Below are 14488 nucleotides of genomic sequence, written 5' to 3'. Positions count from 1 at the left end.
CCTTTTGAGCTATCACCAGTATCAATAGATGATACTGGAGATCTGTGGAGGTGCGACTGCACCCTGCGTGACGGAAGATGTCTTCCGTGATTTAAACAGATTGAATTGATTGATGAAGATGAAGCCACCCAAAAGGTGGCACGGGCATGAATAGCTCGTAAGTGGTGGCCCTTTTTGAGCCATTACCAGTATCAAGACCTGATACTGGAGATCTGTGGAGGCGCGACTGCACCCTGCGTGACGTGAGATGTCTCCCGGACCAAGTGGTGACCAGATGGACGGTTACAATTTTAGAGCAGCCGAATATATAACAGGGGATGTGGTGAAGCCCCTTACTATTGCCTACTACAGCTTGCCAATCTCCTGTTTCAATGATGGCTGGGGCTGATGGTAGGTGGCTGGGATTGTTTGATGTGTCATACCTCGCCCATGCCAAATCTTCTATATAGCTTTATCTAGTGAATATTTTTTGTTTGTCAGGATCTCTCTGGTGATCTGGTTGAGTGTAGACTGTGTGTTCTTGACAGGACCCCTTGATAGGGTCCTATCAAGGTACATATAGTCCTTGTGTTATAGTCTACCACAACCAGCTCATCAACAGATCAGCACAAGGCGCCCACGAGGCAAAGTGACACTAACTGCCAACATCACGTTGTGTTACTGTTACCTGTGACAGATGGCTGATAGTAACGACCCTCCTGATCCCGGGTATACTGCCAGGAAGAACTGGGTCACACACACCAATAGTTTAACCAATGTCCAGTAATTAAACCCTTTAGGCCGGCATGATGTTAGTTTAGTTAATTTATTATGCGCCCCATACCCAATTAAATGTACTAACCTCATTCCAGCAGCTACACGTTACCGTAGAGCAGCAGTTACCTTATCCACCCATTAATCATGGTACAGCAATACAATGTAATATAAAGAACAAATATGCACTGCTTATAAGTAAATCTTAAATTAAATTAAATACGTGAAAGTATTAGCGGCTGTCATCAGTGAAGAGCGGCCGGCGGCCCCAACAGTTACCATCACATTACTGACATTAAATTACAATATTAACAGAAAACACAAACGACTCAACCCGTGGAGTACAAAGGCCACTTTTGTAGTATTGACTTTTGTAAAAAAGTAAAATATTTGTTTATACATTTTGTTTGCTATATAATGGAACACTCCAGTTATTGACTCCCCCGGCCTGGCAACTGTGTGGAGGGCGTGCCAGACGTACGAGAGCTGCCACCAGTCCATACCTGCCTAAGGTATCTGCTTTTACTGTCCTGTGTTCGCGTGCTTCACCTTTGACCAGCACCCACATCCTCCCAGCACTCCCCCACCACTGCTTCTCTCACCTCTATTACTTACTCCCAAGACAAAGTGTGAAAAATATAATAAGGTGAGGGTGGGGGGAGAGCGAGAGAGGAGTTGCCGGCTTGTGACTAGGTCATGTGGCAGACGTCTGCTGGTGCATGCGGCCTTCCACCACGCCCTTAGTTGCCACTACACTATACTGTGAGTTACCATCACCTCTACTTTACTTATGCACCCTATGCTCATCCTCTTAAGTGCTAATAGAAACAGGTCAAACGCACGTGCAGCGCCACGTAATTGTGTATTGCCGCACTTTAAATTGTTGCCTTTATTGTTGAAGTATTTGTACTTAACCCAAGATTATGATTCAAAAACTATACCATATTAGGTTAAAGTGTTTGGTAAAGCCAGACGAACTATACTAAAGTTGGCGACACTCTCGCAACGGCTGATCTATAGCAGTCAGCACATGTCTGGTGTGCTCGATACTCGTGGCTCCCATCCTCGGCGCTGGCTACACCACACCCTCCCTTTCTGAGCACCACACGCTGGCTGTGGGCTACACCACACCCTCCCTTACTGAGCACCACACGCTGGCTGTGGGCTACACCACACCCTCCCTTACTGAGCACCACATGCTGGCTGTGGGCTACACCACACCCTCCCTTACTGAGCACCACACGCTGGCTGTGGGCTACACCACACCCTTACTGAGCACCATACGCTGGCTGCGGGCTACACCACACCCTCCCTTACTGAGCACCACACGCTGGCTGTGGGCTACACCACACCCTTACTGAGCACCACACGCTGGCTGCGGGCTACACCACACCCTCCCTTACTGAGCACCACACGCTGGCTGTGGGCTACACCACACCCTCCCTTACTGAGCACCACACGCTGGCTGCGGGCTACACCACACCCTCCCTTACTGAGCACCACACGCTGGCTGTGGGCTATACCACACCCTCCCTTACTGAGCACCACACGCTGGCTGCGGGCTACACCACACCCTCCCTTACTGAGCACCACACGCTGGCTGTGGGCTACACCACACCCATCCCTTACTGAGCACCGCACGCTGGCTGCGGGCTACACCACACCCTCCCTTACTGAGCACCGCACGCTGGCTGCGGGCTACACCCATTCATAATGAGTTTTCAGTTTTGTCTATTATGCACCCTGTACAGTCGTGTTATTGGCAGTGGAAATGGTTAAAGACAACTGATTCTGTAGGCCCTTGCACCACGAGCGACTTTGTTTAATAATTTCATTTTCTGTGGACAATGAAAGGTGCCCGAGGCAGCAAATATATATACATATTGTATACATACAATTATATATGTTAGGCTAGTGCTGGACCAAGCAGGCTGCAGTGGATATGTGATCCTGCGGGCCGCTCCAAGCAACAGCCTGTTGGACCAAGTTATCTCAAGTCGAACCTGGCCTCAAGCCGGGCTCGGGGAGTAAAAGAACTCCCGAGAGACACTCCAGGTATATCGAGGGCCTCCGAAGGTCTAACTACTGACCCTCCCCAGGATACAACCACAAGCCGACACAATCTCTACTAAACACATCATTCAGACCATATACACCGACGGATCACTATTCAGCTACTGGGGAGGGCGGGCAAGTGGTGTTATTGGTCATCAGCCTGGTGGAAGCACAATTGAAAAGAATACAAGAATCTAGTAACTGCATGGGCATTCTCCTTACAAGTAGAACTGGTTATCTTGAGATGATTTCGGGGCTTTTTTAGTGTCCCCGCGGCCCGGTCCTCGACCAGGCCTCCACCCCCAGGAAGCAGCCCGTGACAGCTGACTAACACCCAGGTACCAGTAGCTATATTGCTATAGCTACTGGTAGCTATATTGCTATAGCTACTGGTAGCTATATTGCTATAGCTACTGGTAGCTATATTGCTATAGCTACTGGTAGCTATATTGCTATAGCTACTGGTAGCTATATTGCTATAGCTACTGGTAGCTATATTGCTATAGCTACTGGTAGCTATATTGCTATAGCTACTGGTAGCTATATTGCTATAGCTACTGGTAGCTATATTGCTATAGCTACTGGTAGCTATATTGGTAGTACTCAAAATTATTGACAAAAGTACTGAAGTAGACATCTTAATTATTCCAGACTCCCTTTCCTCACTATTAGCATTAAATAGCTTACAATCAAATACTAACGTGCTTGCATCTGAAGCCAGACACTAATATGGTTAATATACACTACTGATATGGCTTTCGCTGACAACCGGTTCGAACCACAACGCTGTAAAAGCTTCACCCCCACGTACTGCAAATACAAATAATTGCCAACAGAACCTAAACACCTAACCTAACTAATGCCTAAATATGCACAATATGCTTATATAATCAATTTATATTTGAGAAAATTTTGAATGAACAGCATGTTAAAATTTATGAATGCGTCTTTGGGGGTCGACCGCTGAATGGAATGGACTTCGTCTGAAGACGGGTTGTGCAGGGAGCCGGTCGAGTCTGTAGACTAAGTCCATTTGCTTTACGTTTTCTAAATACTGCAGTGATTTATTCCACTAGTGGCTGCGCTGGCATTACTGGTAGTGTCAGCTAGTTCTTGCATCATCGCTATTTGATGCCATAACAAGGCTTCCTATAGTGTACGAGAGAGACTTTTAGAATTCCCAACTCAAGAGCTATAATCCCATAATCCCCTGGAACCGCCGAGACATTACGTCACAGCGCTCTACCGTCAAGCCTCGTGATCCTCGATTGCATCACGCCAATTTCTGAGTGGAGCTTGAGGTGAGGTGGTGTACCTCTCGCTACCACCAGGTACCTAGAAGCACTTCGTATCAACAGTGTGAGAGAATAGAGAACAGCACCTGGTCTTTCCACGAGGAAAGCTGGGGGGGGGGGGGAAGAGTGGTGAGAGGGGCTACTGAAGGAAGCGTAAGGGGGGCCGACAGGAGAGAGGTCGTAGAGAGATTCGTTGCAAGAACACTCCAAGACCATTCCAAGCTCTTATCACAGCCACCTGGTCAATTGGTAATGTTTCTCAGACGCCCAATAATTGTCCTTGTCGAACAGCCCGCTGGCAGGCTCTCATCACATGAATCAGCGCGGACACACCCGGTCCTAGTTTAATTACTTTCATTAGTTGGGCAGCGTAGAAGCCATCCTTTCTCACACGCCAGGTTCAGGAACTGCACCACGCTGTGCTTTAAGCTAAATCTACATTTATGAACCAGTTATATAGTTTTGTCTATTTAGACGATCAAGTTACAATAGTAGTAGTTTAGCTACGGTAGTGAAGTTAGACAATGAGGCAATGTACACAAGAAATATTGCCGGAACAACCGTGGACATCTTCAAGAGGAAACTAGATTTATTCCTCCAAGGAGTGCCGGACCAACTGGGCTGTGGTGGGTATGTGGGCCTGCGGGCCGCTCCCAGAACTCCATCAACCAGGTATGGTCACCAGGTAAGGGAGCTTGCGGGCAGCGGTCAACTTACACACGTCACGTGTACTACCTACTGTGGCCACACTTGCGATACCTAGCTAGGATTTTGAGTAGTATGTTATGCTAGATTAGATACATTTGTACGAACATCAAAACCAGAAATAAATATATTCGATATCGACACCAAAGCCGCAAATCTGGAAATTAAGAACCAACGACGTTTCGGCCCGTCTTTGATCATTATAATGATCATGGTTGGTGTATTGTGCACCCTATACTCGCCCCATCTTTATCACATCTCGGTAGATGTGCCACATTAACATTTACAATTTATCTGCACACTTTATAACATCCAATTGCCAGCAACATTTCTTGCGTTGCAACATGTATGAAATAAAATATACAATATATTGGAGGAAAGCATTCTGTAAATATTCAAACTTTAAATATTAAATATTACAGGGTAATAGCAAGAAATCTCCGGGTAACATATTACCCAATATAATACCATGGAACCGCCTACCCATCGAAGCTGTAAATGCAAAGACTGTACGCTATCCAGTTTAAAACTCAGCTGGACAAAATCCTAAAGAATAATTATATTCTTGAGGAGAGGGGGGGAGGGGGATCCCTGACGGTGGTCCTGGAGAAAATTCAGAACTTAATTACAGTTGATATATATGTTAAAACTATGTAATTAATCAAGGCTGTAACTTCAGCCAAATGAATTTAGGGGGTTCAGCCCTTGAGCCTATTATGACTCCTAATCTTTTCCACTCACGGGATGGGGTCTTCCACCACTCGCAGGATGGGTACGGGGTCCACCACCACTCGCAGGATGGGTATGGGGTCCTCCACCACTCACAGGATGGGTATGGGGTCCTCCACCACTCACAGGATGGGTACCGGGTCTACAATAAGTGAACTAAAAAAAAAGCAGATGACCAGGGACTGGAGCGAGCATCGTAATTTGTGCATTTTCAAGGTTACTATGTGCTGCGTCCTTGTTGTGACTCAGCTGGCTGTGACGTCCTGTAGGGAGCTTCCCCTTCCCTCACACGTGTTAACCCCTACTGGAAGGAGCACCCGGGTGTGCTTGGGTCTCTTCCCCCTCGTCCTCCCCTCAGAAAATATATTATTACGAGGCATAACTGCCAAACAACTCTAAATCTGAAATATTTGATTTCTATAATGAAAATAGCATGTAGCTATTATGTATTTAATGAAAATTGCTATAAATGCCGTTATTTCTTAAAGACTTGTGCGTGGGCCGACATGGCCTGGTGCGAGATACTCCCCGTCGTCAAGATGACTGTACGGGGAAAGTTGGGCGAGGCTAGCCCCAAGCGTCTGGCCTCCAGCCTCCGACAAACATCTTATTGTATAAATATAAATAACCTGAAAGACGAAGGAGAGAGAGAGAAGGTAGGAGGGAGGTAAATATAGTGAGAGAAGGTTGGAGGTGAGAACTCACCATTAAAATGGTTAGCGATGATGTAGTGGTCCTGGAGAATGTCCTGGTCGAGGAGCCCACTTGCCGGGTCAGCCGCCATCTTCATTACTTTGCTTCCTTTATCTATCTTTTTCAAACTATTATCAAACTTCCTGTTTCCCCGCCTTGTGCTCCCGTTCCCGGAGGCCAGGAGCTGTGGGAGTGCAGGAGGAGCACGTCCCCGCCGCCACACAAGCCGTTTACCAACGTACTTGTGAGGGCCGCTGCACCTGCCCACCCCCACACATCACCCCGGCTTGCATCACAACGCCTCTCATCAATACATCTTCTGCTGGCATATACTGATAGTTAATACTGACACTTGTCACTCGTGCTATTACTGGAGACGGTGCTGCGTCACTTGCCCTGCGGAGGATAGGAACGTGTCATCATAATACACACATCAATATATACTGCACAACGCTCTACAAGTCGCCAATATACAAGCACTTCGACACTGGCCAAGCCAACTTTACTTTCAAGTTTTAACGCGCATTTGTACAGCCGAGGTGCTGCTTCCTGCTCATCGGTGCGCACCGGCGCCTGCAGAGGAAGCGGGACGCCCCCCCCCCCTGTGTCCGGTGAGGGAGATGTGCATCGGCAGGTGGGGGGGGGGCGCAACAATGATGGCGAGGTGGAGGGGGGGCCGCAACAATGATGGCGAGGTGGAGGGGGGCCGCAACAATGATGGCGAGGTGGAGGGGGGCCGCAACAATGATGGCGAGGTGGAGGGGGGCCGCAACAATGATGGCGAGGTGGAGGTGGGGCCGCAACAATGATGGCGAGGTGGAGGGGGGGCCGCAACAATGATGGCGAGGTGGATGGGGGCCGCAACAACGATGGCGAGGTGGAGGGGGGGCCGCGACAATGATGGGGACATGAGTTAACCATTTGCACTTGGTATAATTATATCCAGCAGTTTACACAAATGCAACCATGACCTGCGCGCCCAGCAAAGTTTCGTCACCGGATTGGGCTATCACACCTCAACTCGTCCTCGACTCAAGTCCATTACATACAGCGAGCGACTCCACAGACGCATTCATAAATTTGTACATGATGTTCATTTAAAACATTAATTTATATTTGAGAAAATTCGTATTATATTAGAATATTGTGCATATATAAGTTAGGTTAGGTGTTTAGGTTCTGTTGGCGATTATTTGTATTTGTAGTATGTGGGTGAAGCATTTACAGCGTTGTGGTTCAAACAAAATTCATTAATGAAGCACTTGTTCCGGAAGTGTTCGAACTAAATCAGTTCCGAGTAGTGTGTAAACCGTTTTTCATTCATAGACAGGGGATTTGGCAGGTGCATGGAATCACTTTTGGGTCTTAGTTCGGAGGACGGATTGTATTCCTCTAATACGCCAGAACAAGCTTCTCCGCACTAGATTGTATCAATTTATGCCAACCCCAGGGTATCCCAACTGGGGGTTCTCATTTCTGGACTAACCTGACACCTTTTTATACTATTTTTGTATAGCCACAAATGTTAAGGTTAATATGATAATAAACAGGTTTGTTTGCGTGACCGAGGCGGGTAGGTTGGCAGCGCTACAACTCACGCCGCCTACAACCGAGTCTAGTGCTAGTTCTATTATAAAACTTAACACCATTACTGTATATAATTATGAAGCCAGCAAGAAGCTTGCAGAAAGCGATAAACCGTATAAATGCAATATTCATCCAATGTTGAATTTGGTTCACAAAACAGGAGAGGATAGAAGTATGGTCCTGAAGTACCATGGGATTTACAGCTAGAGGGGGGCTTTCCAGGTCTCACTCGCCTACCCTTTGGAGCCCTGGTGCAAGTAGTCTCCCAACTACGGTAGTGTTAAGAGGGGGAAAGCTAACGGAAGGAACATTACGTTACTGGAGGAAAGATAAAAGAGGAGGCATGATGAGTGCGTACACTATGCTTGGTGGCTCACGAAAGTAGCCTCAGACAGATCCTGGAGGGGTTGGGGGAGAAAACTAAAGAATACGGAAAGAAACAAAGTATACAACCGAGTCTTTCGAAGATTCACCGTCAGCGGAATAAACAAGTTAGTTGATGCAATATCTAAACACAGATTCAAAACTTTATACTATATATCCAAATAATAATAGAAGAACGAGGTAGTAGTGCGAAACCCAGGAACTGGTGTTCACTCCTCGAGATCAAAGGTAAGCCCGCCATTCTCTGACCAAGCCAAGCCAAGATGAGCATATCTTCTAGCGATATTTGCAGGTTCCTGCTCGCACTAACAGTTGTGGATGCCATCTCTATTTGGTCACATCATACTGGCATCGCGGCAGTGCCCTGCCTTATTGGCTGTATTCCCAATTCAAGAATATAAATCTACACATCCTTTAATTTTCCGCAGACACCTTGTTGAACCGCGTCATCCTGCTGTTAGGGGTGAATGTACAACTACATTAGGGGTAGGTGTAAACAATATAGACCATAAGTCCATCCAAAATGTATACCAAACTACTGGCAAAGTTGCAAGACTGAAAAACTTAAAAAAGGGCAGAAAAACATTAACCTACCCAACGAAATCCCAGTAACGTGATATATTTATCAGAAAAAACACTTTGGCCAGGAAGGCGGGATCTAACCAGCGTCCTGGGTCACCACACATGTGGCCTTTAACCCACGGCCCACGATGTGCTAAAGGTTACACAACGAGAAGTCCGCCCGGACCCACTAGGAGTCTGGAGGCACCGAGCTAGAGCCCAAGTTTTACATATAACCTGTTTACACTCCGGTGGAGGTAATGGAGTGCTCCACCACACTGTCGTTTTGGAGGCGAGGACAGGGAAAACCTGCTGCTGAAGGGAGAATGGGGGAGACAGGAATGCGTGTTGCTGGAGTGAGATGGGCCGGAGCACTAGAGAGTCTGCTCTTTGGAGTGGAATTAGAATCAGTCATCGCCATGGAACCCTCTAACGGACTTTCCCCGAGCACCTGGTGACTCACGCACTCTGTACACATTAAACGTGTGGCAATTTATTATTTTAGATTTACCAAATGGTTATGCCATGACGTGGTTCATTGCGGGAGGGGATGAAGTGTTAAGGTCATAGTAGGAATAATGGGAAATTCTTTAATACGTGGTACCATGAAATCCAGTTGATTTGCTACATGGATGAGAAGTGGAACATGGCACGATCAAATGCCTGGAAAACAATTAAACAACTGTATTATGACAAATATGGGAAGACCGGCTTCCTGAAGTCCCTACTCCAAGTGCTGGTCAGGTACAGTGATAAATAGAGCGTGTGACTTATTTGATAGCGTGACTCTAAGAGGCCATCCTGACTTATATACGAGCATACAACAACGACCGGCATGAGGATCAATGGAACAACCTAACGAACGACTAAGTAAACAAAGCAACCTGTCCCCCGAGAATAACAACTTAATTGCTATGGATGACTTACATATTTAAAAAAAAATCACATTGTACTATTTGAATACTATAGGGTATACCAATATGAGGAGGAGACTATCCATAAACCTAGCCTAGGCCTAATTTAAAACATTTAGGCTAGAAAAAAAAACTTTTGTCCTTCCTCGGGCCCCTCTACAAAACTAATGCTGCAAAATGTGCAAGTTCCTACTTGCATCATAGGTTAAAAGAAAGACCTAAACCACCTATATTTAACAGCTAGCTAAAACGAGCTAGACAACATACACCCATCCATTTCCTACACAAATGGATGAAAGGGTATACCTGTAAAGGTGCTAAATATAACACGAGAGATCACAAAACGATAGATAAAACAGAACAAGTTTAGATTCAGAAAATAACTTGACATTAGTTTGGTTAAGGTTACGGGGGCTAGGTTATTGGAACAAATTACAGAATAACAGACGTTGGTTCATTAGAGTATTTCATGCTACCATCTCACTAATGGCCTTGACGAGGACAGGAAGCAGGCGGCTTGACAAAATGGGACGGGGGCACTTTGACCTGAATATTTTATCTAGCTGGATTTTGAATTACAGCAATGTTTTGGCATTTACGGCTTCGGTGGGTTAGTGCTTCCACGAGCTTATAACTCTACGAGTGAAAAAAAAAGTGAAAAAGTTGGACATAAAAATCAGCCACGCATGGTCCAATAGGCTATCTACAGTTTTCTATATTTTTATGTTTGGCATCACCATCTCGTTTCCAGCAATGTTGCAAGCCATGAAGGTTGCCACCTCAGCGTCCTGTGCATCATCCAAGCACAACACCGTCAGAGGGGTTGCTCCACTGCTCAAGGACAAACATCAGTGACTAACATGTTCTCTCATTCCTCCCTCCATCACACTTGTAGATTCTCCCTACATAATATTACCTATGTGAAACGTTTGTGTGCACACAAACCTGATCAACCAGGCTGTAATTCATACATCAGGCTGCGAGCAGCCTGGTTGACCAGTCCAGCAACCAAGAGGCCTGGTCGGAGACAGGGCCGCGGGGACATTGAGCCCGGAAATCATCGCAAGGTAACGGCATATTTAACAAAATCGAGCAATTCCTCAAATGCGAACAACACATTTTATCTCGCACAATACCATTTATCAACGGCAGTAGTGCACTGCCAATGCGGTCTGGTACGTGTACAGGTTTATAAACCATCAACACTTGAAACTATGTCAAATCCAAAAACCAGAATGTGCTATGAACCAAGCCTGAGAACATCGTAAACTCACTTGTTCTGTGGGAAAAATAGTACGGAAACTTACTCAACACAACACTTAAGTAGACAAGACATTCTCTTGGATGTTCACACTAGCAGATTGTCATGAATGGCTCCATACAGCCGCATCACCATAGTCTACAACAAAATTTAAGCCCACTTCATGTCAGGTAATAATCTTAATTTTATTACATCGAGTGCCCAGAGATGCTGTAGGTTGTCACGAGCAGAATAGTCCAGATCTCTACCAATACCGCCCAACACAGCGCAGAAGAGTCCAGAGCCTCACCACCACCGCCCCACATGGTGGAGTTGAGTCCAGAGCCTCACCACCACACATGGTGGAGGAGAGTCCAGAGCCTCACTACCACCGCCACACATGGTGGAGGGGAGTCCAGAGCCTCACCACCACCGCCCCACATGGTGGAGGGGAGTCCAGAGCCTCACCACCACCGCCCCACATGGTGGAGGGGAGTCCAGAGCCTCACCACCACACATGGTGGAGGAGAGTCCAGAGCCTCACCACCACACATGGTGGAGGAGAGTCCAGAGCCTCACCACCACACATGGTGGAGGAGAGTCCAGAGCCTCACCACCACACATGGTGGAGGAGAGTCCAGAGCCTCACCACCACACATGGTGGAGGAGAGTCCAGAGCCTCACCACCACACATGGTGGAGGAGAGTCCAGAGCCTCACCACCACACATGGTGGAGGAGAGTCCAGAGCCTCACCACCACACATGGTGGAGGAGAGTCCAGAGCCTCACCACCACACATGGTGGAGGAGAGTCCAGAGCCTCACTACCATCGCCCCACATGGTGCAGGAGAGTCCAGAGCCTCGCCACCACCGCCCCACATGGTGCAGGAGAGTCCAGAGCCTCGCCACCACCGCCCCACATGGTGGAGGAGAGTCCAGAGCCTCACTACCACCGCCCCACATGGTGGAGGAGAGTCCAGAGCCTCACCAACACCGCCCCACATGGTGGAGGAGAGTCCAGAGCCTCACTACCACCGCCCCACATGGTGGAGGAGAGTCCAGAGCCTCACCAACACCGCCCCACATGGTGGAGGAGAGTCCAGAGCCTCACCAACACCGCCCCACATGGTGGAGGAGAGTCCAGAGCCTCACCAACACCGCCCCACATGGTGGAGGAGAGTCCAGAGCCTCACCACCACCGCCCCACATGGTGGAGGAGAGTCCAGAGCCTCACCACCACCGCCCCACATGGTGGAGGAGAGTCCAGAGCCTCACCACCACCGCCACACATGGTGGAGGAGAGTCCAGAGCCTCACCACCACCGCCCCACATGGTGGAGGAGAGTCCAGAGCCTCACCACCACCGCCACACATGGTAGAGGAGAGTCCAGAGCCTCACCACCACCGCCCCACATGGTGGAGGAGAGTCCAGAGCCTCACCACCACCGCCACACATGGTGGAGGAGAGTCCAGAGCCTCACCACCACCGCCACACATGGTGGAGGAGAGTCCAGAGCCTCACCACCACCGCCACACATGGTGGAGGAGAGTCCAGAGCCTCACCACCACCGCCACACATGGTGGAGGAGAGTCCAGAGCCTCACCACCACCGCCACACATGGTGGAGGAGAGTCCAGAGCCTCACCACCACCGCCACACATGGTGGAGGAGAGTCCAGAGCCTCACCGCCACACATGGTGGAGGAGAGTCCAGAGCCTCACCACCACCGCCCCACATGGTGGAGGAGAGTCCAGAGCCTCACCACCACCGCCACACATGGTGGAGGAGAGTCCAGAGCCTCACCACCACCGCCCCACATGGTGGAGGAGAGTCCAGAGCCTCACCACCACCGCCACACATGGTGGAGGAGAGTCCAGAGCCTCACCACCACCGCCCCACATGGTGGAGGAGAGTCCAGAGCCTCACCACCACCGCCCACCGATAATGATGCATAATCTCTAGAGCGTACACTGACGAATCGCAATTATAGCAGATTAAATGTAATCAATATCAAGCATACTATATACATCAAAATCCAGTAATTCCGAGATATTCCCGGGAAGTATATATGGCAGGAGAACACCTTAAAGGTCATGACAAGTGCCGTGAAGGTGGTGGTGGTCAGGAGACCTCGTCAGAGCCCCTCCACGACCCTGCGCCAGGTGAAAGCCTCGGTGCCACAAGTCTTCTCACACCATCACTTTAAACTTTTACTTTATATTTTCTAACCACATGTGGAATATTTTAGCATTTTCTGTGTAAATGGCGCTGACACTAATGCATGGCGTACACACTATAACGAAATATGGTTGCATGCCTGACCGACCAGCGTCACGGCTCCAGGCTGAAAACTTCCATTTACGGAGCTACGCATATATTTCAGAGAGAGAACACATCACTTTGAGTAAACACCTTTAAGGTGAAATACAGAGGAGAGACGAGGAGCGGGTGTCAGGTGTAGGAGAGGAGGGCGGCGGCACTAGCACAGCAGCACCACGGCGGCTGACGTCAACTAACTGGAGACAGCGTGCACGCTCCCACAACCAGCCTACATTTGTCTGATTTTACTTTCGCGTTCACACTACTATGTTCCACAAGTTCTTTTAGCTTATCAGTTTGGGCACACCCTTTCACAATGATGACGATGCAAACTTGTCTTTTTAACCCAATATCTATACTGTTATGTGGTTGAACAGATATGAAAATAGTGTCAGTGAAGATGAGTGAATGACAAGTTTCTCACCTGCGCTCCAGCTGGTGAGCTCGCAGGAGGGTCTAGGGTGCACACACTAGCTGGTCATGTGCACACTGCCCCTCACCAGGCACTCCCCACGCACACTGTACACCGCTAGCACTCACACAAGCACCAACAATCTCACGCGTATGCTTACAGAGATCCCGTATCACTAGCCAAGGGGTCTTCGCCGTGACTGATACCATTCAACCATATCATTTCTGGAATTTTCGTTCAAATTACTCCACATTAGCAACTACTGCCTTTAGAAAGCTTTAAGGTCGGGTAACAGAAGCAGTCCTTATTTTAACATGCTACCATGTATTTAAAAGGAAATCATACACGAAGCTCCTAAGCAGATATTACTTCATTTCCGGAATCTAGCCTAACCGGAAGTGAACGATATTTAACGAAATTCGAAAACCGTTCTACTTCATTAAACGGTTGAGTCATACAGGTACAAAATTAAAATAAGCCACGTACTGCGCCGTGGCAGTCAAGACACGCCAGTCAATACTATATGGAAACTCCCCCATGTTAAACAAGACAGGCTGATGAGAGCAGATTTAGGGACCATTATATATGACCCGATTCTTTCCTCCTCCCTCCCCCTAATCCCTATCGATCCATTCCATTACGACTGTGAACCATAACAGTCCTCCCCGTCCCCAGACTGAGCCACTTCTTGCGCGGCAAGGAACGAGGTCAAGGTCAAGCAAGTCGGGTCCATATCTGGCAGGCGGCTTCCACCCCCTCACCCTCCCCCTACATCACTCCTATGCCAAGTGACAAGCCGTAATTATGTATTTAGCTTTATTTGGAGATATAGATATATAAGA

The 14488-nt window shown here is 48.1% G+C and overlaps 1 protein-coding gene and 1 non-coding gene across 3 annotated transcripts in view; one reads left to right on the top strand and one right to left on the bottom strand.

The window, feature by feature from the left end:
• Positions 1-1247: 1247 nt before the first annotated feature.
• Positions 1248-14488, top strand: part of LOC123770337 (4-hydroxyphenylpyruvate dioxygenase-like protein) — a 32523-nt gene continuing 19282 nt past the window's right edge. Inside the window, exon 1 of one of the 2 annotated variants that reach the window (XM_045762134.2) lies at positions 1248-1515. Coding sequence is in view for 1 of the 2 variants with exons in the window: in XM_045762133.2 (XP_045618089.2) it covers positions 14428-14444 (17 nt within the window). In the remaining variant the exon portion in view is untranslated. Of the gene's footprint in view, positions 1516-14298; positions 14445-14488 lie in introns of those variants that run through there. The other variant, XM_045762133.2, reaches the window with a different exon arrangement.
• Positions 6538-13652, bottom strand: LOC123770340 (phosphatidylinositol 4-kinase II alpha). Its single transcript, XR_011231189.1, has 2 exons — positions 13328-13652; positions 6538-6626 (listed from the first exon to the last, which is right to left on the bottom strand). It is a non-coding gene; the product is annotated as a phosphatidylinositol 4-kinase II alpha (transcript).

This window comes from Procambarus clarkii, chromosome 42 (genome assembly GCF_040958095.1).
Source record: "Procambarus clarkii isolate CNS0578487 chromosome 42, FALCON_Pclarkii_2.0, whole genome shotgun sequence".
In the NCBI taxonomy this organism is placed as follows: domain Eukaryota; kingdom Metazoa; phylum Arthropoda; class Malacostraca; order Decapoda; family Cambaridae; genus Procambarus; species Procambarus clarkii.
This window is presented reverse-complemented; position numbering and strand designations above follow the sequence as displayed.